The 23573-nt window shown below is 38.3% G+C and overlaps 1 protein-coding gene across 1 annotated transcript in view; it reads right to left on the bottom strand.

The window, feature by feature from the left end:
• CYTIP (cytohesin 1 interacting protein) overlaps positions 1 to 11240 on the bottom strand; it is a 29655-nt gene extending 18415 nt beyond the window's left edge. Inside the window, exons 1-3 of the mRNA XM_027130992.1 lie at positions 11001 to 11240; positions 4042 to 4094; positions 3774 to 3828 (exon numbers count right to left, since the gene is read on the bottom strand). Of these exons, the coding sequence (XP_026986793.1) occupies positions 3774 to 3828; positions 4042 to 4094; positions 11001 to 11174 (282 nt within the window). The 5' untranslated portion in view covers positions 11175 to 11240. The remainder of the gene's footprint in view (positions 1 to 3773; positions 3829 to 4041; positions 4095 to 11000) is intronic.
• Between the last annotated feature and the right edge of the window lie 12333 nt (positions 11241 to 23573).

Genomic DNA, 23573 nt, shown 5'->3' with positions numbered 1-23573 from the left:
CCAGGGAGGAAGGTGAGTACAGTGAAGGGGAAACATGTTAATTGATGTAGCCTGTACCTGTGTATATGTTTGCAACAGGTATAAAATTTGTGGCTTAGAGAAGGAAAGGCAGAGGTCCCCAAGTTTTGGAAAGAAATTATTAGTTGGATATTTCTCTCTTTTATCCAGTCTTCTAGCTCAATCATTTCCTAGAGACACAAAAGTACACTGCCTTTCTCATGCCTGATAGCCTTCATTCTAACAGTTGTCGTTTGCTCATCTTCTACTGGAACCAGGCACATTACTAAGTACTTTATGTGTTAGTTCATTTGAAGTGCCTAAGAACCCACTAAGGTAGCACTGAAAGAATATGAACTCAGGTGTACCTGAATCTAAGGTCTATCTTCCTGCCAAATTACTACATTACTCTCTGTAGCAGCAAAAAACTAGCACCCATGGAAACCAGAGGAGGTGGACTTGTTCTCTCCCAGCATGCCCTGCACCTGGTAGACAAGGGCCCAAATATGTGTTAATGATGGGGGCACAATAAGGGTACGTGAGGTTCTATCTGGTCTTCAAAATGTTCCCAGAGCATGTCCCCTATTTGATGACTACTACAAATCTTATGAGTACTAGAGAATAGGTTATGGCGTAGAGCTGGTAATGGAAAGCATACACCATAAGGGATTTGCAGAGGAGTGGATCCTTGCATCACTAAGATAGCACAGACATGCTGCAGTCCAGAGGTGAAGCCATTAGCTCACATGAATCCACAAAGTTTCAAGGCACTATAGCCTGCTGTCTACTAATGATAGTTTTGATTCTTGCTTCATGTAGAGTGTTTATGGTATAAGGGAGAAACATGGGGGAAGCAGTGACATGTCTATAGAAAAATGAGAAGAGATCCTCTCTGGTTACATTAAGTAAGAGTAAGTGAGTAGACTTTGCTCCTGTTTTCAGTAGCAATCACTGCACATCCTTGGGGATAATCTCATTTGAAAAGAAGTGGTCACAAAAAGCATAGTGTCTCTACAACAGAATAAGGAGTGTTTCATGTGAATGAGGAACAAGAGACAGTACTATGCTTCTAAAACCTGATGGAAGAATTAGAGATTTCACCAAATTCAAAAGTAGAGGAGTTAAGAAAGGAGAAGGTCTCTTCTTTTCTCCTAGAGCCTTCTCCCTATTCATTGCAGCTAGAGTTCCATTTTGTTTCTTTATTCATAAAACACATCTTACATAGCAGCTTCCTGTTCCTAATCTAAAAACACACTGACTTTACAACTGTGGGGCTTATATTTAGTCACCAAAGTTTTCTGAAGGCAGCACCAAAGTTAAGATATAAAAACTGATGTGCAGTATAAGGATATGGTTATGCAAAATGCCTCTAAAAGAAATGCAAAAGTGTAATGGAAAAAGAACACAGTAATACTTAAACTACTTCTCTTGCACTTAATTAGACTAGACTTCATTTGACCTAACTCATCACCTTAGCAAATATGGCCATGAAAAGCAGACAGAAAATAAGAAATGAAATTCTTAGGCTATTAAATAGAAATCCATAAAGAAGTCAAAATTTTCCTAAAGCATGAGACAATACGCACATAGAGCCAAATGTTCTTAAGTGTTTCAAATAATAGTTTAAAAATGTTGCCATAGCGAAAGCAATCTTGAGAAAGAAAAATGGAGCTGGAGGAATCAGGCTACCTGACTTCAGACTATACTACAAAGCTACAGTAATCAAGACAATATAGTACTGGCACAAAAACAGAAATATAGATCAATGGAACAGGATAGAAAGCCCAGAACAGGATAAACTCACACACATATGGTCACCTTATCTTTGATAAAGGAGGCAAGAATATACAATGGAGAAAAGACAGCCCCATCAATAAGTGGTGCTAGGAAAACTGGACAGCTACATGTCAAAGTATGAAATTAGAACACTTCCTAACACCCTAAGCAAAAATAAACTCAAAATGGATCAAAGACCTAAATGTAAGGCCAGACACTATAAAACTCTTAGAGGAAAACATAGGCAGAACACTCCATGACATAAATCACAGGAAGATCCTTTTTGACCCACCTCCTAGAGAAATGGAAATAAAAACAAAAATAAACAAATGGGACCTAATGAAACTTAGCTTTTACACAGCAAAGGAAACCATAAACAAGATGAAAAGACAACCCTCAGAATGGGAGAAAATATTTGCAAATGAAGCAACTGACAAAGGATTTATCTCCAAAATATACAATCAGCTCATGTAGCTCAATATCAAAAAAACAAACAACCCAATCTGAAAATGGGCAGAAGCCCTAAATAGACATTTCTCCAAAGAAGGTATACAGATTGCCAACAAACACATGAAAGAATGCTCAACATCACTAATCATTAGAGAAATGCAAATCAAAACTATAATGAGGGGCTTCCTTGGTGGCACAGTGGTTGAGAGTCTGCCTGCCGATGCAGGGGACACGGGTTCGTGCCTGGTCCGGGAAGATCCCACATGCCGCGGAGTGGCTGGGCCCGAGAGCCATGGCCGCTGAGCCTGCACGTCCGGAGCCTGTGCTCCGCAACGGGAGAGGCCACAACAGTGAGAGGCCCGTGTACCGGAAAAAAAAACAAAAAAAAACACTGCAAAATGCTGTTTAAATGCTGGAGAGGGTGTGGAGAAAAGGGAACCCTCTTTCACCGTTGGTGGGAATGTAAATTGATACAGCCACTTTGGAGAACAGTATGGAGGTTCCTTAGAAAACTAAAAATAGAACAACCATATGACCCAGTAATCCCACTACTGGGCATATACCCTGAGAAAACCATAATTCCAAAAGAGTCATGTACCACAATGTTCATTGCAGCACTATTTACAATAGCCAGGACATGGAGGCAACCTAAGTGTCCATCGACAGATGAATGGATAAAGAAGATGTGGCACATATATACAATGGAATATTACTCAGCCATAAAAAAAAACGAAATTGAGTTATTTGTAGTGAGGTGGATGTACCTAGAGTCTGTCCTACAGAGTGAAGTAAGTCAGAAAGAGAAAAACAAATACCATATGCTAACACACATATATGGAATCTAAAAAAAAATGGTTCTGAAGAACCTAGGGGCAGGACAGGAATAAACACGCAGACATAGAGAATGGACTTGAGGACACGGGGAGGGGGAAGGGTAAGCTGGGACGAAGTGAGAGAGTGACATTGACATATATACACTACCAAATGTAAAACAGATAGCTAGTGGGAAGCAGCCGCATAGCACAGGGAGATCAGCTTGGTGCTTTGTGACCACCTAGAGGGGTGGGATAGGGAGGGTGGGAGGGAGACGCAACAGGGAGGGGATATGGGGTTATATGTATACATATAGCTGATTCACTTTGTTATACAGCAGAAACTAACACAACATTGTAAAGCAATTATACTCCAGTAAAGATGTTAGAAAAACACATCACTAATGCAAATATATAAAATGCACATTATAAAGAGTACATCACTCCCTTATTTATGAGCTGGCTGATATCAAGAATTTCTGATCAGTCTCAAACCTACCAGAAGACTAAAGCGCTACAAACAAGAAGCAGACTATGTCTCAGGGTGGGTTTTTTATCCGCTGAATGTTTTCTTTCCTTGATGGTACCCAACACACTGAGAGACTACCAAAAACATTGAAAACAAGTCACAGCCTCCATCATTCCCTAAGCCCAGCTTCATTCTTTCTCTGCAAATATCATGACATAACCAGTGCCACTTTCTTCACTAAAAGTCTGGAAAATCTGAAAACTGCCCACCTGAATTTCAAACCCAAATTTTCCTTTATTTTGTTTTTCCACAGTAACAAGCTTTCTGTAAAACAAAAAACAAAAAATTAGGCATGAAGATCAAAGTATAACATTTGGCACATACCTATCATTAAAAATAACTGTCAATAAAAAATAGCTGATGTTTATGTAAACTGTAGTATATAAGACTCTATGTGTGTGTGTGATATCAACAGCCTGGAAAGCTGTGTTCCTAAATATCTTGCTGAGAAACCAAAAAATAAATTAATTTCTTTACCTTTGAGACCAGAAAACGGTATGATCTAAAGAACTTGATCTCGTCAGAGCAAGCTGAAAAACACAAGCACACAGTTATTGAAAGGTCCTTAAGACACATCTGCAAAATGTTCTATATCACAAAGGACTTTGTTCTTTATCACCTTCTTTGGCCCAGCTCCTGGGAAATTGTTAAGGAAAGGCGGTAATCTCCATTCTCTAGCGATAGCAAAGGAGAGCTGGGAAAGGGACCGTTCAGGCAGTCCGCTTGAAAGATTAAATGAGGCTTCCATAATAATACCCCATGGCAAAAGAGTTAATGTAATGTGGCAAAGCTCCAAAGCTTCCAAAAAGAACTTCATATCTAATCTGTATTTAAAATAGCCTCTGAAAGGTTAACCACAGCAATTTATAATCACACTGAAATCCAAAGAAAAATAACACCCATGGAATGGCATATAAAACCCAAATAGTTGATAGTTTGGGGAGATGCTGATGAAATGACTGTGTTTATTGTAATAGTTCAATATGTTACTGTTTTTACCAGGATAAAATCATCTCTAAAGAACTAACTAATACTCAGAAGCACAATTCGGGTGAAATCAGAGACTCAAAACCTCAATTCTTTTCATGATTTATTTTTGCAATAGTTTTAAAAGAGTACAGTGAGATTTCCAGCCAAGAAAGGAAAGGAACCTCAGAATGATGTAAATGGTATAAATAACATCACCATTACTCCTCTGCATGTTTTGGGAAAAGATCATATAAACATAAGCTTCCAGGATACAGTCTACCGTTATAAACAAAGTAAAAATTAACAAAAAGTGGCATCTTGTTTTTAAGGTAATTATACTGAGTTTTTGTGTTTCTTGTTTTGTTTATTTGCTTAGGAATTAACAAATGTTAATTAGCTCTTTCTCAAGTGTTGGTCCAGGGCTCCAAAACATAAGCTCATTCTACTAGTTAACCCATGGTGTTTATTTAACTGGCAACCTATTATGCTTCTCATATGTCAAGGACTACAGAAAATATCAGGAGATCAATGCAGGAGTCCAAACAAATAAGAGTAAAATAGAGGATGAAAGCCAGGAGAAAAACACGTAGAAGAAATGAATGCACAAATTAAATCTTCATTAAGGCATTTGTTAGTGGAGAAGCTTACATCACTAGAAGGAATTTGAATTACCAAGTACAAAATGTCAGCATTCTCACAAATTTTCTGGAATGGCTCAGTGTTCAGAATTTGGCCACTGGTCAGTAATGTTAACATAATGAAGACCTACGAAGATCTCTTCCTAACAATTTGATGTAAATTAATTATATTTTCCTCTCTTGTCAGTTTTGGACTTCAAATCATTTATATCATTGTGAAGACTGCAATAGGAAGGCTCAGAACCAAAAAAAGAAAAAAGTTCTCTATATTTGCTAAAAAGTATCTATTTTCAATTTATAAGGACTAACTGTGGAAGACCTATAACAGTTTGTATGGTTTGTTTCAGCCTGATTTTGTCCTGATAAGTACCATTAACAAGGGTGGGGACCATTCAGTTATGCAGTATGCTGCCTTCTTGAGGAAGACAGCAGTAAATTCGATATGCCCAAGCATTCTCAACCTCTCTGTTATACTGTACACACATTTTCTTATCTACTTTCATTATTTCCATTTGCTTGGCTTTGATCCTTATTTCAGATTGTAAAGTACTTAGGTGGGTCATACCTAATCGTGCTATCTGTAAATCATAACTAGGGTTTATATTTAAAATCATTACTCTTGCTGTCAATATTCATCAGATAATGCACATATTCATTCATGTGGAGGCACAGATGTGTATTTATGTGAAGGGCAGATGGGATTAAATACCTCACTTCTGTTCATAATTCCCCGCGTCCTTTGGGCCTCTTGGGGAATGTATTTGTTTTACTTTCTACCCCAGTGCCCATCACAGGGCCTGGAGTCGAGTGGAACCGTAAAAACAGCTAAACAGACAAACAGAAGTAAACTACTAGACTACAAGACGAGCAGGTAAGAGGTGGTGGGAGATCCAAAGTAAGAGAGCCTTCAACTCTGTCCTTCATTAAGTTAAATATCCATAGGAAAAGCTCAAGGGTAGACATTTAAAAATATAAAGTAAAATTTAAAATGAAAGAAAACAAACAACGATAAAAAAAAAACACCGGAATCGCAAAACAGCAAGAACCATAGAAAAAGGACTAATAGAAAACAAAGTCAGTCAGTAATGCCTTAATATGCAACTGCTGAATGAATGAATGGTGGCAAAAATTAATGAGTCCTTACAATTTTGAGCCTTCCTTCACCAATTTTAAATACCCTTTTGCTAAGCAAATAATCATAGCATTGATGGGAACTTCAAGATTTCATCTCTTCCACCATTTAACCTGCCTTCTAAATCAAAAATTATTCTAGATAGATTCAAATATAAAATTGTTTAAGTCCACATGACAAATCCCAGACTTCTATAGAGAAGGAAATTTCCCCACGTCTCTTGGTCTAACCTTTCTATCTAGCTAATCAACTAGATTAAGATGGAAATATCTGCCTAGCACAAGGTGAGATGCAGAGCAGATACTCAATTCTTGTGGACTGACTGATCCAGGTCATCAGTGACACAAAGGAAAAACTCAGACTAAATCAAATTATGAATTAGTTTCCACTCTGGATCAGCAATGAGCCTGTCATAGGCACCTAACGGTTAAATAAAAAAACAATTTAAATAAATTAAGCACCATCAAATTCTCTGACACGTTCCACATCTTGCCACAATGCTTACTTGGTTTTGATCTGGGCTGTCAGACTCAGGCGATGTGGAAAGGAACATTCTCAGGGTTCAACCAACTATCTGCCTAAGTGACAAGAAGTACGTCTGAGGTCTTAGCAAAGGTCTTACACTTTAGAAAAAGTTTTCCCTGCGGCCCTGGAGTGAGCAGCCCTCTTCTAGCATCTGACCAGTGGAGTCTCTGCTCCCTTGACTGCCCTCCCAGCCTGAGCTTTTTCTTAGGGCTGTGGGGATGACAGCAAAACTCATGAATGAGGAACTGGTGTGCAATGAACAGCATATGCTGGCAACAGCTGTCTTTTATTACACATTATCTAATATGAGAAATCTAGGTTTAGCAGTTTGGCAGGGCTGCAAACTACACATTCAATTACATCTGCTGAGTAGACAGCTCTTTAACCCCTTGCTAGCTTCTAAAATAAAGATGCCTGGGGGGTAGGGCTGAGGATCCGTCTCTTTTGTTTTTAGTCAGAGGACTTAAAAGATTAGACATCAATGTTAAAAATGTAATTTTTGCTGCTATGCAATGATTCACAATGCCCCTCTTTAGTGCGAAACCAAGACCAAATACTTCAGCTGTCAGTTTGCAAAAACTAGGAATAATCTGCCCCAGAGCCAGCCAGACAGCCCTGCAGAAGGAGCTTGTAGTTCCATACTGTAGCCACTTCTGCGGCTAAGTAACAGCCTGTTACTTCCTGGCCCCTCTGTGTACTCATTTCCTGAAACTGTTGTGGGTCGGGGAGGGGAGGATACCTGTTCACAGATGAGGTATTTTTGGTTTTGTTGTTTGTTTCAAAAGTCCCAAAATTATGTGCTCTGCTCCCTTTCCAGTCCCCTGCCTCTTCCCAATTCTTCCATGAACACAGGTTGTTTTTTTTTTTTTTTTTCCTTTTTAAGTCAGGAGCTTTAGGATAGCAGGGCTCCACAGAAATATTCTAAGATTAGCAAAATAATAGAGCTGAACTCAAGTTTTTAAATTTAAGGGCCCTTTAGGAACCCAAATAGAAGGTTGCGGCTTCTCAGGAAAGTCCCATTGTGGGCCCATGAACCTCTTTTTCAAGAAAAAATTTTTGGATATTGTCTCTAAGCATACCACAGTATGGATTAGAGAATACTTTTCAAATTCTTTTGTAGTGAAATTAACAGTTTTCTACTAAACATATACATGAAATGACCAAAATATCCTGCAGTCAGGAACACTTGGGAGTTTTGGTAATGGATGGGTGTGTAGCCAGAAATAATGTAAAAGCTCGTGAAGGGCAGAACCCATCCCAGAAATACATGCATTACCGGGTTTAGCACAATATTCTGTACCTGAACTTATAAGTGAAATAACCCTTCCAGAAGTTGTCTATTTAGTAATAATTCAATCACCAAAAGAAAACCAGGCAAAGAGAGTCTGTCTGTGGTCCCACTAATGCACATTCAGGCTTCTCCTCTGTTTGTCAGGTTTTCACTGTAGCATTCAGTGAAAACTACTTTCCAACGACAGCCTACTGCCCTTGGGAGAGTGGGTGTAAGGTCCAGTGGTACTCCTTTAGCATTGCCACATTCATCAAGATGACGTTACTTCATCCTGTCTCCCTCCTACAGCGTTTTCTATTGCAGAGATTGTTTTTTTTCCTAAAACCATGTTCAGAAGTAGAAGCCACACTGGGAGTATGTCACCTCCTACAAATAAAGGTATTGAGATCATATAAACACATAGAAATCTGTTTTTAAATAACGTTGAGTATAAACACCCTGGCTAACCAGATAGAGCTTTGCAGAAAGCAAAGCCAATGATAACAAGAAGTATGAATGGCTGACATCAGCCCTGAAAGGGCTGAAAATAACAGTGGGCAGAGAAACACCTGCTTGTGGGATTGCCTCAAAGGGATCTTGTCGCCTGCAGTTCGGTCAGTGCCAAATAGGTGATTATTCTCTAAAAAACCAGTTAAGGGAAATGAACATCCATTCGGAAAATTCTGAACTGTTGGGATAAACTTGCATCAAGCCTCACTGATGATAATTGTATAGAATCAGAAGTATCGTATACAAGATGTTTTGTTTTGCCTTTTTGTTTTCTTAAGTAAATCTCACAACAGTATGAAAAAGCTGTTTGAATAGGAAAAGTCTTACCATGGGAAAGAATATGAGAAAAGGGAAAAGAGAAGAACTAAAAAAGATGAGAACGTATGAATAAAATAACTGGTGTGGAAATGTGTGTGTATGTGTAGATATTATACAGATTATACACACACACACACACACACTCAGGTACATCTCATATGCCTACATCCCTCTCATTATCTTCTGCCTATAGCCTTCTACTGATTCCTCTTTTTAGTTCATGCTACCTTCACTCAGGCTTAAAACCAGATGTGTCTCCTCCTTCTTCACTGCCTTCACAGCCAAGCCTCTGAGCCTCTTCTCCATTCCTTCGAATCTTCTTTCTCCAACTACAAAAGTTGCTCCCTCACTGCTAGTCTCTCTCTACCCACTTACCGACAAGCATGTTGTCCGACTAAGGTTCCTAAAACCTTCTACTCAATCATGCTCAGTTGTTTCCCTGTGCTGGTCAAATTACTACTTCCTCAGGGAAAGTGTCCAAGTGTTGTGTAAAGCAGCCCAGCTCTGAGGTCTCCCCTCCCCTCCCACACAGACTCTCATCAGGTCCACCTAACACAATAATGTGTTGTTACTTAAACTGCCCTAAGAGCCCCAAGATCTGTGCTGCGGCATTTAAATTATTCCTTTGCTCTGGAATACCCTTCAATATCTGGAATATCTATCCTTCAAGGTTGTATTCAAAGACATGTACTTGGATTGGAGCAGGTATATTATTTTATGTTGTATAATGCCTATTGGTTCTGCCTACTCAATTGTAAACCCTGTAAGACCAGGAAAAAGTGTCCTTCTCATCTTTGTACGCCCTACACTGCTGTACACATGAAAAGTGAATAGAGATTTTGGTACTTCCCACAGTTGCTTTAGTTTCAGACAGTAAATTGATAAGAATATTCATTATTATGTTAAACAATGTCATAAAGGCACTTTTGGATTGAAAAGGATCAATCATCCAAACCATGACAAATTATTCCCTTATCTTCATTGTGAAAAATACCAAGGAATCAGCTATGTACATCACTGAAAAAAGATCACGACTCTCCCACTATGCTGTAACTCTCTAATCCTGAAATTAGAAGGCTTAAGAGGAACATATGATGTGCATACAAGATTTAAGGGCAAAAATTCCTGCTTTAAAGCAATTCTTAATATTTTCTGTATTCAGATATGTACGTGGGGCATTACAGCAAGTTATTTAACCAAAATCTGAAGAGGTGTTTTGGTTTAAGTTTTTTTTACTAGCTGGAAATTGAAAAATGAAAAAAAACTGCACAATAAATCCAGTTGTACTTGGATTTTTTCCAAATGAGTTTTCCTCTCTAGGGAAATACTTTTCAATAAAAATTAAAATAATAGCATAATTATTGAGCACATACTACGTGTCAGTCACTCTGTTAAGCACTGTACGTTTCCTCACTTAAGCCGCAGAAGAGCCTCACTGGATGGTTCTATTATTATCTTCATTTTAGAAAAAACAAAACTGAATCTTAGAGAAGAAGGTGACTCTACTCAAGATTCTACAGCTAGTAAGTGGTGGACCTTGCATTCATTTATCCCATTAAGAGTCTTAATTCCCAATAGTGTGAGGTATGTGCCAGTGCCCCAGAACTGAAGATAATTTAGTCAATAAAATTTGCCCTAAAAAAAGTATTCTCATTGGATTATGAACTGAAATGACTATCAACGACTGGGAGAGAGGCTGGGAGGGAAGGAATCAATGGGAGACACTGGAAAAAGGAAAAAGGAACAGTAACTCTCAAGCTGGTTGTGTCTACATACACCTTCTTCAAGTTGATGCGCTCAATGATTTTTATTTTACCTGAACACCTCTTCCAGTGAGAAAAACAATCTTCTTTTAACTTTTGCCTTAAAAATGTTGTCTTATAGTCTTAAATCTTCAAGATTTAAGGATTAGTGCAGGAGCTCTCTGGGTTCCTCACCTCCTTCCTCACCCATACTCTGAGCCACTAATTCCAAAGCAGCTAAAATAACATTTTTAATATGCAGTAAGACAAAAATATCACTCTGCTCTCAAGAGAACATGAACACTCTAAAAGGTACAAAATAGCAACCATACCTGCTTTCTTCCCCGAGGCAAAGTAGCCACAGTATCTGCCAGCATTTGAAGCCTTCTATTATCATCCATGGGAAAGCTGCCTGTGAGTGTGGGGTAAGAGCTATACGCTGGACCAGCGCAGTACTCCACGAAACTGCCATTGCTGCTCTGTTGCATGAGCCTTTTTAAAGACATTGTGAATAAAGATTACTCCAGCTAGTACATGGTTGAGTGGCCTTGCAGGCTGGGGGAAGCTAAGAGCGTAACCCTCTGACAAGTAATCAAAAGTAGCAAAGCAGAGAGAGCCCATGTGACTTCTGTGGTTTGAGGTACTTGTTACACAAACCCTATCTTGCAGTTCACTCCCATTTCTCAGTGCTCTTTTCTTTAAGCCCCTGAGAAAACCTAAAGCTAGTTTATACCGTTAAAATAAGTCGACTTATTTTTTTTTCTCCTTCACACAGCCAGAACTCTTATGCTTTCATGTTCTATGGCAAGTTGTGTTCAAAACACCATCTGCCTTTTTTTTTCAAAGCAAAAAGAAAAACTTCCCCAAATTCTGCCATTTGTTTGCCATCCACTAGGCTACTTAATATGGTCAGTGCAATGTAAAAGTCAGGATGTGCGGACATTGAGTTCTTGTGAATATAAGCAAGACTTACAGGATCCAGTCATAAGGTCCTCTCACGAAGTCCTTGGAATGTACTTTCCCCAAAGTACATCTTAGCTCATTAATGGTCATCAAAAAGACATTATATCTGCCACGTGGTCTGTGACCATTCAGCATTCTTCTGATTGCCCTTCCACTACTCTGTCCTCACTAAAATTATCCATTATCTTTACAAAGAACAATGGGAGGGGAAGACCAGCCCATTTAGAGCACAAAGTTGTCCATATCTTAGACTGGAATTTGTCACAGCATCAGCAAGTGGTCCCAGGGGAGGAATGAGGAGGCCATGAAAGTAATAGGCAGACCAAGGTGGCACAAGGATGTTGCCAGCTGGTCCCTGCTTATGCATATGGGCCAAGGGTACCATCATGAATTACTCAAGATCACAGATGCTTTTATTGGCTGGGGGGTGGGGGGATTGGGGACATGCAGTTTTAAGAGGCTTGATTTTAGAGAAGAAGCAGTGTATATAAGTAGAAGGAAGATTCAAAACAAAAATAAAAATGAGAAGTTTTGCATAGTATGAAAAGTCAATTGTCATTTTCAAAATCATTTGGAAGGTCAAGAGTAGGATTGTAGAGACAGAAAGTCTTTGAACTGAAATGGAAGTCAATGTGAATTCAGCTCAAGCAGAGCCTGCCAAATGTAAATTGTAAAATCTTCTGAGTTAACAGTGCTTCAAGAGATGGAGCCACCTCAAAAATTTTTAAAACCCTATCACAGCACGACTCATTACCATTGGAACTGGATAATGACATGAGCAAAATGATGTCTCCAAAGACATAAAAAGATCTAAATCAGGGATTACAAACACATATGCCGTCTGGGTTCAGGTAGGTAAAATAATATAACATATATGTGTAAAACAAAAGGGAGTGGCAGAGACTTTGGCAACTAAAAATATGGTCAATTATAAAGACATTTATGTAATATGTGTGTGTGTGTATGTGTGTGTGTGTGTGTGAGAGAGAGAGACAGAGAGACAGAGAGAGAGAGAGAGAGAGAGAGACAGAGAGACAGAGAGAGAGAGATTGATTTTAAAAACATCTCCAGGCTGCTATAAGGTACATGACTTAAATCAACACTGTTACTTGAGGACAGCAGTCTTCCTGTCCTCTGGGAATTTTATAAAATTAGGGAAATATTTTAATATTTCAAAATACCAAATGGAAATTACATATTTGCTTGATATAAGGCCACTAGGCCAACCAACAACCAAGTTTTACAGATGGATGCTAAAATTGTATCAATTTAGTTGTGTGATACTAATCTTAAGCTAATATAAATTATAGAAATCTATTATTAAATTAAGAAATTGGAAAATAAATTATCTTTTTACTTAATTTATGAAATGTGTTTAACAAGTAGAATATTTCAAATCATGAGATCCATGGCTGTAAAACTGGAGTCAAAGGCAAGTTTGACATTCAGCCAGTACATACTGGCATGGTCACACTTGTTAATTACATATTTATGACTTGGCCTATTTTGATTGGTCAGTTCCCCGTTCTGATTGTTAGGACGTGTGTCATACTAGTTATTAAATATTTTTAATAACATCCCTGATCAAAAGTATCCTTTGTGACAAAATGTGGGGGAAAACTAATCTTTCCATACAAATGTGACTTCCACCCTCAAACCTTGATTTACAAAGGTGTTCTACTATTTACAACTTCTCTTTTCTATAGAATTTACCTTAAGACAAATATAATAGCCTGAAGCTGTCTTCCCCTTCATCATCCCCTTTATTTTATAATAAAATGAAATCAGACCAAGCTATCTACCTGCTCAAAAGATTTCACGAGTCCCTCATTGTCCATAAAATAAAATTAAAAGTAAAATTAAATTAAAGAATTTCAAGTTCTTACCTAACTTCATCTCTGAAATGTCATATCACTTTTTTTAGAGACATCAATGGTTTAATGGATGGGGGATCTGAAGCAAGGTCCTGGAGCAATACCCCACTGTGTGCTGCAGACGGAGGGCAGGACATGGTAACTGCCTTCGCTCTCATATCACTTTTTTCAGATCATTCTTTTAAGACTTAATATTTTATTGTTAGACTACAGTTAATTGTACACAAGTCTGTTTCTACACTGTCTCATTTCCTCTAATTACCTTGAGCACAAGGCCCATCTCTTATCTTTAAATTTACACTCATGTCCTATATCTATAGGTGTTCAGTAAATGTTTGTTAAGAAAAAGAAAAGGGTAGAGCAGTAGATATTTAACAAAATGAATTCAACAATATTGTTCTAAAACATCAAAGAAGAAAAGCTAAACTGGCAGAAAATTTTTGTGCTATTAACCCATATTCCAAAGTGCTATAGTCTTCTATAAGAGTGATCTGAAAGATGTGGACAGAACCTTTTACAGTAGTCAAAGTAGTCAAAAAATCATGAGATTAGACCCAGGTTACTTTATCAGTGCTATACCAAATTTTCAAGATAAATACAAATCTTATATTAATAGTCCCAGAGCATAAAACAAGATGCATTCTCTAAAGCTAATTAATCTGATCCTAAACTATATACAGAGGGAAAAAAGGAAGGAAGGAAGGAGTGAAGGAAGGAAGGAAGGAAGGAAGGAAAGGAGGGAGGAAATTAAGCTAATCTCACTTATTAATTCTGATACAATTAAAATATCAAATTGAGTCCAATAGTGTATTAAAAATAATACCTCTCAACAAAGTAGGATGTACCCCAGGAATACAAGGATACTTCAACTTTAGGATATAAAATACTAACAGACATCACTAAATCTCTGGATGAAAGAAGAAATTCAATGCAATAGACACCGACAGTATAGTGATTCATCTTTGCTTTGAAAAATCCTAAATAAATGAGGAATAGAAGGAAAACTTTCTTAGCATAATGAAAGGTATCTACCAGAAACACCCACAAAATATCATCTTCAATGTTGAAATGTGTTTCCATTACAGTGAGAAGGAAAGCAGAGATGACAATAGCCCTCACCACTGATCACTGTTGTAGTTCATATCACAGATAGGAGGCATAGAATTTGTAAAGAAAGAGACTAAACTATAAGGTTTGTTGGTGCTATGGTTGCATAACTAGAATATCCAAGACAATCCACTGAAGAACAGACTTAATAAGATAGTTTTCCTAGATGTAAGATTCTAAGGGTAACATATAAAAAGAAAGAAATTTCTCATACAGCAGCAGTGGATGATATGAACTGGTAATATCAGAGGAAAGAAATACTATCAAAATAGCCAAAAATTCATAAAACAGGAATGAACTTAGCAAGCATTTTTAAGATTTTATGAAGAACATTATAAAGTCCAGAGTAAGGGAAAAAATACCATGTTTCCATATGAGAAGAGTCCTTCTTGTAAAGATGTCTATTATCCCCAAATTTTCTAAAATATTCAATGTACTGAATTCAAAATCCACACAGGTTTTGTTTGTTTGCTTGTTTATAAAATTTGACATACATTCTTACACTCATCTGAAAGAGAAAGTGCACAAGACGAGCTAAGAAAAATTTGAAAATAATAATGGTAGGGGATAGAGGTAAGGATGAGCATTGAGAAAATCACCCTACTTGGGTACCAGAAAATATTCCAAGAGTTAGGACTGTATGGTCAAATAGAATAGGTCAATGAAAAGAATAATGACAAATCAAATATTGTCAATGAATAGAGAATCCCAAAACATATCCATGAATATTCAGAAATTTACTATATCATTAACTTATTTTAATTCATTAGGAAAAGAATAACCCCTTCAATAAATGGGTTGGTACCCGTGTGGAAACAATTAAGTTATAGTCTTTTATTACATTATAATAATAAATTCCAGATGGCTTAAGGAGTTAAGTATAAAAATAATTTTAAATATTTAAAATAATAGCAAAAATATAAAGTATTTTAGTAAGATTAGATTGGGAATGGTTTTCCTAACAATACAGAGAAGTCCAGAGAGCATTAGTAACATAAATAACTTCCATTCAAAGAAAAAAAACTTCTGTTCAATGGAAGCTATAATATACATAGGTTAAAGCTAAATGACAACAAGAAATTATTTGTGATACATAATTGATTAAAGGCCATAATACATAAGGAATACTTTATTCTTTGAAGAAAAGTAGTTTTAGATGATTAAAGGCTCTGAACAGATAATTTACAGAGAAAGCTCAAATCATCAATATACTTATTAAAGGATGTTCAAACTTACTAGTAATCAGGAAAGTAAAACTTGAAACAACAGTTAGATACTAACTGTTGCCTACCAAAAAATGAACAAAAAATAAAAATTGGCGATATCCAGTACTGGTGAAGTTACAAGTAAATGGGCTTTTAGCACTTTGTAGGAATATAAATCAATATAACTTTATTAGTGGGGTAATTTGACAGTATTGAAATTTTAAAATGCACTCCAGGAATTCTACTTTTAAGAATTTATCCGACAGAAGTACTCTTACATGTGCAGAAAACAAGTATGTTTCTTGTGACATTGTTTGAAATTGTGAAAAATTGAAGTTTTAAATGTATATCAGTTGAGAAGTAGCTACATAACTTATGATAATTTAATTCAATGGAATGCTCGGCACCCACTAGAAAGTATAAAATAAACAATTACGTGCATAAATATTTTTAAGACAGATAAAGTAGGGGAAAAGATAGAACAATGTGCCCGATATGTTTCCATTTATTCTTTCTTCTTAAAGAAAAAGCATGTGTCTATATGTACAGTGACACATACAGACATAAAAAAGACTACATAGGGCTTTCCTGGTGGCGCAGTGGTTAAGAGTTCGCCTGCCGATGCAGGGGACACGGGTTTGTGCCCCGGTCCGGGAGGATCCCACATGCCGCGGAGCGGCTGGGCCCGTGAGCCATGGCCGCTGAGCCTGCGTGTCCGGAGCCTGTGCTCCGCAACGGGAGAGGCCCGCGTACCGCAAAAAAAAAAAAAAAAAAAAAAGACTACATAATATGGATGGTTCCCCGCATAAGATGGTCTGACTTAGGATTTTTCAAATTTACCTTGGTGTGAAAGTGGCATTCAGTAGAAACCATACTTTGAATTATGAATTTTGATCTTTTATCAGGCTAGCAACGTGGGGGATGATACGCATGATGCTGGGCAGGGCAGCAAGCCGTCGCTCCCAGTCAACCACCTGATCACGAGGGTAAACAAACGACAGACTTTACAACCATTCTGTTTTTCAGGACAGTATTCAATATATTACATGAGATATTCAGCATTTTATTATAAAATAGACTCAGTGTTAAGTGATTTTGTCCAACTATGTAGCCTAATGTAACTGTTCTGAGCTCATTTAAGGTAGGCTGGGCTCAGCTGTGATGTCCGGTAGGCTAGATGTATCAAATGCATTTTCAACTTACAATATTTTCAGTCTATCTGGATGTAAACCCATTGTAAGTCGAGGAAGATCTGTATATACTAATCTGTTAACAGTGGTTACCTCTGGAGAACGAGTTGAGGGAGAAAGTGGGAAGGTTTGTGAAGGAAGACTTCCAAATTTTGTTCTATTATATATATGGTTTGAACCTTTTTTAACAAGTAGGCATTCTTATATTAGTTGGTCAACTTTTAAAATATTAATAACTCACAGAGAATTTTTAAAAGCCAATCACATTTTGCTGAGAATACCTTATGATTTTCTAGGTCCTCATACTGTTTATGCTTACTGATAAGAATTATTGGTCTATCTACTGAATGTTTGCCATTTGTTTATAGGCTAAAATTTTATTTTGCTTAATGGGATTTTTTAGGTAATTCTTTCATATTTCTTTATCATGTTCTTCCAACCAAGCAAAATTCCTCCTCAAAAAGGACTGCTGAAGTCTCCACAAAATAGTACAGTAAAGGAGAGTAGGGCAATCACGCCGCTAATTCTCATGGAAGCAAAGGGCATTAGTTTGTCCTGCTGAAATCTGCGGTTCTCAAACGTCAGTCATCAACTGCCTAAGAGTTCTCATTAGTCATTATTACCTCCACCTTCCCCCACCGCATACACGGTGTTCCATTTCAAAATCGAAATCTTTTATCAAAATTCAGGGTAAACAGGTGACAGTGTTCCTTCCTCTTCCTTTAACTAACACCCTGTGTCACACTCAGCGTTCAGCTTTTACATAACTTGCTCAATGGGGTTGGGCAGAGCCACCCCACAGAACTGAGAAGGGCTTTAGTGCTTTAGAAAGTAGCTTCTTAGAAAGCAAGACACCTGTTTGGGACTGGAATTTTGTATAATACTTGGAACAACAAAATACTTACTTGAGATGTAGGTAAATTCCCCCGGCCTTTGAATAAAATCCAAACTTTTTAGCCTGTCATTTAAGGTCATGTTTGTTCTAGTAGATCCTATGGCGTCATTACCAGACCACATCCTGGTCACACTGGCCTTCCTTCTAACCCTCCAACAGAAGCAGTTTCTCCTCAGGGCTTTTGTACTGACTCTTCCTTCTGCCTGGATCACTGCTCTCCCCACCAGTCTTCATTTGTCTTGTTTTCTCTCTCTCTGTCTCTCTCTTCAAATCTCAGCTCAAATGCTATCTACTAGAGAGGCCCCAAATATTCCTAACTGAATGGATAAAGGTGTTAAACAGGCTGCATCCAAACGGAACAGCTCCAAAGAGAGCCTTCACCTTGGAGTTCTCTAAGCAGACACCCCTCCAATCTGCTCACCCCCCAGAGCTGCCTGGATTGGCCACCTGGTGGAGACTTGCCTTTGACAATAGCAAGAGAATCAGCAGAGAAGGGCCAGCAGGAAGCAGCTTAATGGACTGATCCTCACCTTCCCCGTCTTTGTTTTCAGAGTCTAGAAAGGTGGCAGGGGCAGGTAGCGGGAAATGTGTGTGCGTGCACCAGAAGGAAGTACAGAAGAGCAATAAGGTAACGTCTTAGAACATCAGAATCCCCTATTTTCTTTCTATCCCTGTCTGATTACAATTTCAGAAAACGATATGCAATCTCAACTTCTTTGATATTCAAATGTAACACAGGGAAGAATAGTATAGTAGTCATTTCTACGTATAACCTAACACAGAGACTAACAGTGGGCATCAGTAAATATTTTTTAACTTTACTGAGTTAAAATAATAAAGCCAAACAAATAAGCACAAGGTAGTAAGGACAGGAGATAAACCACTAACAATACATCTTTCTTTGGTAATCACAGTGCTTGTTAGAATAGAATCAACTATATATAGAACTGAAACTATATATATATTCTTGAAGTCATCAGAAGATAACAGCTGAACTTACAGAATGTTAGACTGGAAGGAACCTCAGAGCCATGTCATCTAACTCCCTTAATTTTCAGATTAAAAAAAATAATGCCTAGAAAATGTAAGTCTTGCCAAAGAGACACAGTAATTTAATGGCAGAACTATGGCTGGACTACTTGGTCTCCTTCAACTCAATTCTACAAAAATTTATTGAGACTATAGTCATAGTAACAGCTGGCAATGTGCTGAAGAGTTTAATCCCATAAAACAATGAGAATAGTATTATATTTCTCATGCTTTTCCAGATGAGGATACTGAGGCTAAAACACCTGCCCAACATTACACAGCTGATACCTAGGATAGCTGGGATTAGAATCCACATCAACCATTTCCAACGACAAGGTCAGCCACTATGCAAAACTGCCTTCCCCAAACTGTGCTAACACTGTGCGGATGAGCCAGGTATGACTCCTGCCCTCACGGAGATCAGAATCTGGTAGGAAAGATAGAGAAAAAAATGTCTCAGTGTGATAGCAATTAAAACAGTGATTCGAACAACCACTATGAACTTACCAAAGAACAAAACAGTACTCCCTCTACTATAGTTCAACTCATACCCCTAAGAATTTTACAATCTAGATAAAATGTTATTATCTGTATAGAATTAACCATAATAAAAAGGAAAAGTGCCAATTATTGCTTACTATCTTTTTTTTTTTTTTTTTTTTTTGCGGTACACGGGCCTCACACTGTTGTGGTCTCTCCCGTTGTGGAGCACAGGCTCCGGACGCGCAGGCTCAGCGGCCATGGCTCACGGGCCCAGCCGCTCCGCGGCATGTGGGATCCTCCCAGACCAGGGCACGAACCCGTGTCCCCTGCATCGGCAGGCGGACTCTCAACCACTGAGCCACCAGGGAAGTCCTGTGGCTTACTATCTTATAGGTTAAATTCTATCTCCCCAAATGATGTTGAAGTCCTAACCCTTGGTATCTGTGAGTGTGACTCATTTTAGAAATAGGGTCTTTGCAGATGTCATCAGGTTAAGATGGAGTCTTAGGGTGGCCCTAATCTGATATGACTGGGGTCCTTATAAGAAGAGAAAAATGCCATGTTAAAAACAGACACACAGGAAGAATACAACGTGATGTCAGAGGCAGAGTTTGGATCGTAGGCTTTACAGTTGTAAACTAAGGAACACCAACTATCAACGGCTAGCACCAGAAACCTGGAGGAGGCAAGGAAGTATTCTACCCAGAGTCTTAGATGGAACATGGCCCTATGACAGCTTGATTTCAGACTTCTAGCCTCTGCAACTGTGAGGGAAAAAATTCTGTTGTTTTAAGGCACTAAATTTGTGATAATTTGTCATGGTAACTAGGAAATTCATACGCTAGGAAACACATACACTCTCTATTCTTGCTTACATTTAGAGATATTATGACAATATTAGAAGTGCAATGTGCTGTCAATCTCAAGAACAGAGAGGTGATTGTTCAGCACCTCATTGGCCAGGATATTAACCCAAACACAGTGGAAGTTCTTTGAAATAACCAGTATTGAAATTTAATATACAAATATATGACAAAGAATTGTGCTGAATTCAGAAATAGTGACACCTTCTCTTTAGCCAAGCACTGTGGACATTCTATTTCACTAATAAGCTGCAGAGTGGGGGTCAGAAAGGTTGTGAAATGAATGATTTAACCTAAGATAGTTGGACAGCTGGCCTAGTTCCCAAAAGAGAAGTCTGAGAAATTTTCCATGAAATCCTGACACTGTTTTAAGAGGCAGCAGCTAGGACAGCTTCCCTCCTCAGCAGTGGAAAAGTACAGAAGTCTCCTGACCAAGCACCTGACTGTGTGGTCCTGCCTGTGTCAGCCAAAAACTGGTCCATTTTTCTTGTTGGGCAAGGATACTATCTTCTACTTAGGAGTACTTATTTCCAGTGTTGAGCAAACCCATCAATTACAGTATGTAGACCCATTTACACCTCTGAATGTAAAGAGGGGATTGTCGATGTAAAACCAGTAAAAGGAAAAGAGGTCTGAGGAAAAAGCAGTAGCAATGATTTAAGCTCCAGAAGATCTTGCTTCCTTCTCTAGCTCCACCATCTATCAGCCCTGGGGCTTACTTAGGCAAAGTTAGTACCAATGTAGGGTACGTTTCCCCATATACCCAATGCAGGGAGAAATGCCGCATCAATCTGTGGATCAAAATAAATGACATAGGAAATGAAAAAGATCTTTGAGAATGTAAAGTCCTATAACAATTTAAGGGTTTTAAATGTTCCCTGGAGGCTGCTAGAATTTGACACACAACCTACCCTCCTCTGGTACCGTATTTCTAAAGACCATTACACACACTGATTCTAATACACATACCAAAAGGCGGGTGGCAGAGTGTTCCAAATCCAGAGAATGCCATAACATTAGCTACAGAGTCAACTTCAGACTCCATCACATAGTTTGCAGCACCTTCCCTAACCCATGTCCAGCATTCTTTCACAGCTGTATATTCCTGTGTGTGCCCTTACAAGCACACTGCTTATGAAAGGAATAAGGCCAACTGGTTCAGCTTGAGCTCTTAGACCCCTGGGCAAGTTAATTAACTGACCTGGTCTCACTGTCCTCACCTATAAAATGGGATCAATCATTCTACATATCACCAAATAAAGTGTAACAGGACCTAGCACATAGTAACTGCTCAATAAATGTTTCCTGTAATCATTGTTATTATTATTATTCACACTTTTCCCTGCAACTACCCTGGACTGCTGTGCTCCCTGAATATGCATGGTTCTTTCCAACTTAACCTTTGTTCATAACACATGGCTCACCTGGATTCACTTACTTCACCTCTATCTGTAGAAATCCTACCCATTCTCCCAGGCCAAGTTTAAATGCTACATCCTTCACGAAGCCTTGCCTGATATCCCCAAGCAGATATGAGCATCACCTCCCCAGAGCATCCAAAGTACATCTAAAGGACCTCTCTTATGATAAATCACACTTTGCCCTGTGAAAATTATGTGCACCTGCCTTTCTTCTGTAATAACTTGTAAGCCCCCAGTCCTACCCCAAGACAGAGATTCTTTCTCATTCATCTTTGTATCCCTCCTGCCCTTAGAAGAGTGACTTTCTCATAAGAGCTGCTCGGTACGCATATGATGAATACATCCATAATCTCCCCAAAGCTCTGGCAGCTGATTTATTCTCCTAGTGATTCTTTTCTTTGGGCAATGTAGGTATTTGATGAATAGTATTTACTGTGTGCTTAATACTTAATGTAAATTATATTTACTGGGTAGTTTGGCTTAATTATAATGAGAATGAAATAATTTGGCAGTTTGAAATGAAAATCCATTACAGTAATAATATATATTTTAAACTTTATTTCTATTATGATAAGTTGCCATCAATGGCAGTATTCACCATTGATTTACTAACAACCTTTCAAGGAAAACTTTCACATTAAATGTGTCCATAGATGGTAAGAAGCATCTTAATTTCAGAATGTAAAGGGTAAAGTACAGGTGCAACAACATGAAGAAGTACAGTCAGGGCTCTTTTCTCCCAATACATATTCCCCTCCATACCCCAAGATGTACACACATTAAACTAGACTCACCCAGTCAGTCCTGTAGAGCAGAACACAGCCTAGCATCTCATTTATCTCAGACTTTTCTTTTTCTATTGATTGGACCTCACGTTTTGTCACTTCTGCCTCTAGAATGTCTAACGACTGTCTCCTCCTTTCCATGACCACCTGCTGCTTCCAAGCTGAGGCCCTGGGTTCAGTCCTCAACACATACAATAGCAGGCAACGGGTCTCCCAATATAGAGTCTCCCAAACCTAACTATTACTACCTAATCATGTCCTACCCCATGCCTACTGAATTAAGTTTAGACTTCTTAGCCTTGCATTAAAAGTTACCCACCGTCTAATTCTTACCTAATGTTCCAGTCTTAAGTTTTAATCTAAATAAATTGACTTAGAGGTGCCAAGATATAATAGCCTTCCTCCTGAGAACATACCTAGCATTGTCATACCTCTGCATCTTTTTTTAAACTATTCCCTCTTCCTAAAACTCCCTTCTATTCATTGAAATCCCCTCTGCTATTAAGAGCTGAGTTCAAATTCCACCTCCCCTGTGAAGTATTCCCTTTGGACAGCAGCCAAAATATCTCATTACCACTACTGAACTCCCATAAAATTTAGTATCTGTCCCATTCACATAACCCTTGGTACATCACCATATAACCCAGTTATTTATTTGCATGGCCATTCTCCTATTAGGACAGGAACCCCAATTTATATCTATTTGTGACCCTCGTAGATTTGAACATCTTGGTTTAGTAAAAATTGGATTAACATATGTCAAATAAGTAAGATTTTTGAAACAGGTAATTTCGTTGATTAGATGTCACATGGTGGTTTCTGAGATGACACGGAGGGAGTCAGACCGAATAAAAATTACTGAAATTAAGAATTTTATTTCAAGCTATTTCGCACGCTCACTCGGGACACTCAGAAGCGTGGTAGAGGAACACGCCAGACATGTTTAGAATGCACTAAAAGGTGAAATAGCCATTGTCCCAACCAATTTTTGTTTTTTAGACCAAGCAGAACAAGTGCAAAGTGGAAATTACAAAACGTTAGTTTCAGAGTCAGAGAGGGGGCAAACCAGGGTGTAAGTAATCTACAAAAT

This window comes from Aethalodelphis obliquidens, unplaced genomic scaffold (assembly GCF_003676395.1).
Source record: "Aethalodelphis obliquidens isolate GAN/ISIS:26980383/991018 unplaced genomic scaffold, ASM367639v1 scaffold2, whole genome shotgun sequence".
NCBI lineage: Eukaryota > Metazoa > Chordata > Mammalia > Artiodactyla > Delphinidae > Aethalodelphis > Aethalodelphis obliquidens.
Note: the sequence above shows the minus strand (reverse complement) of the source record. Positions and strands in the feature narration are given on the sequence as shown.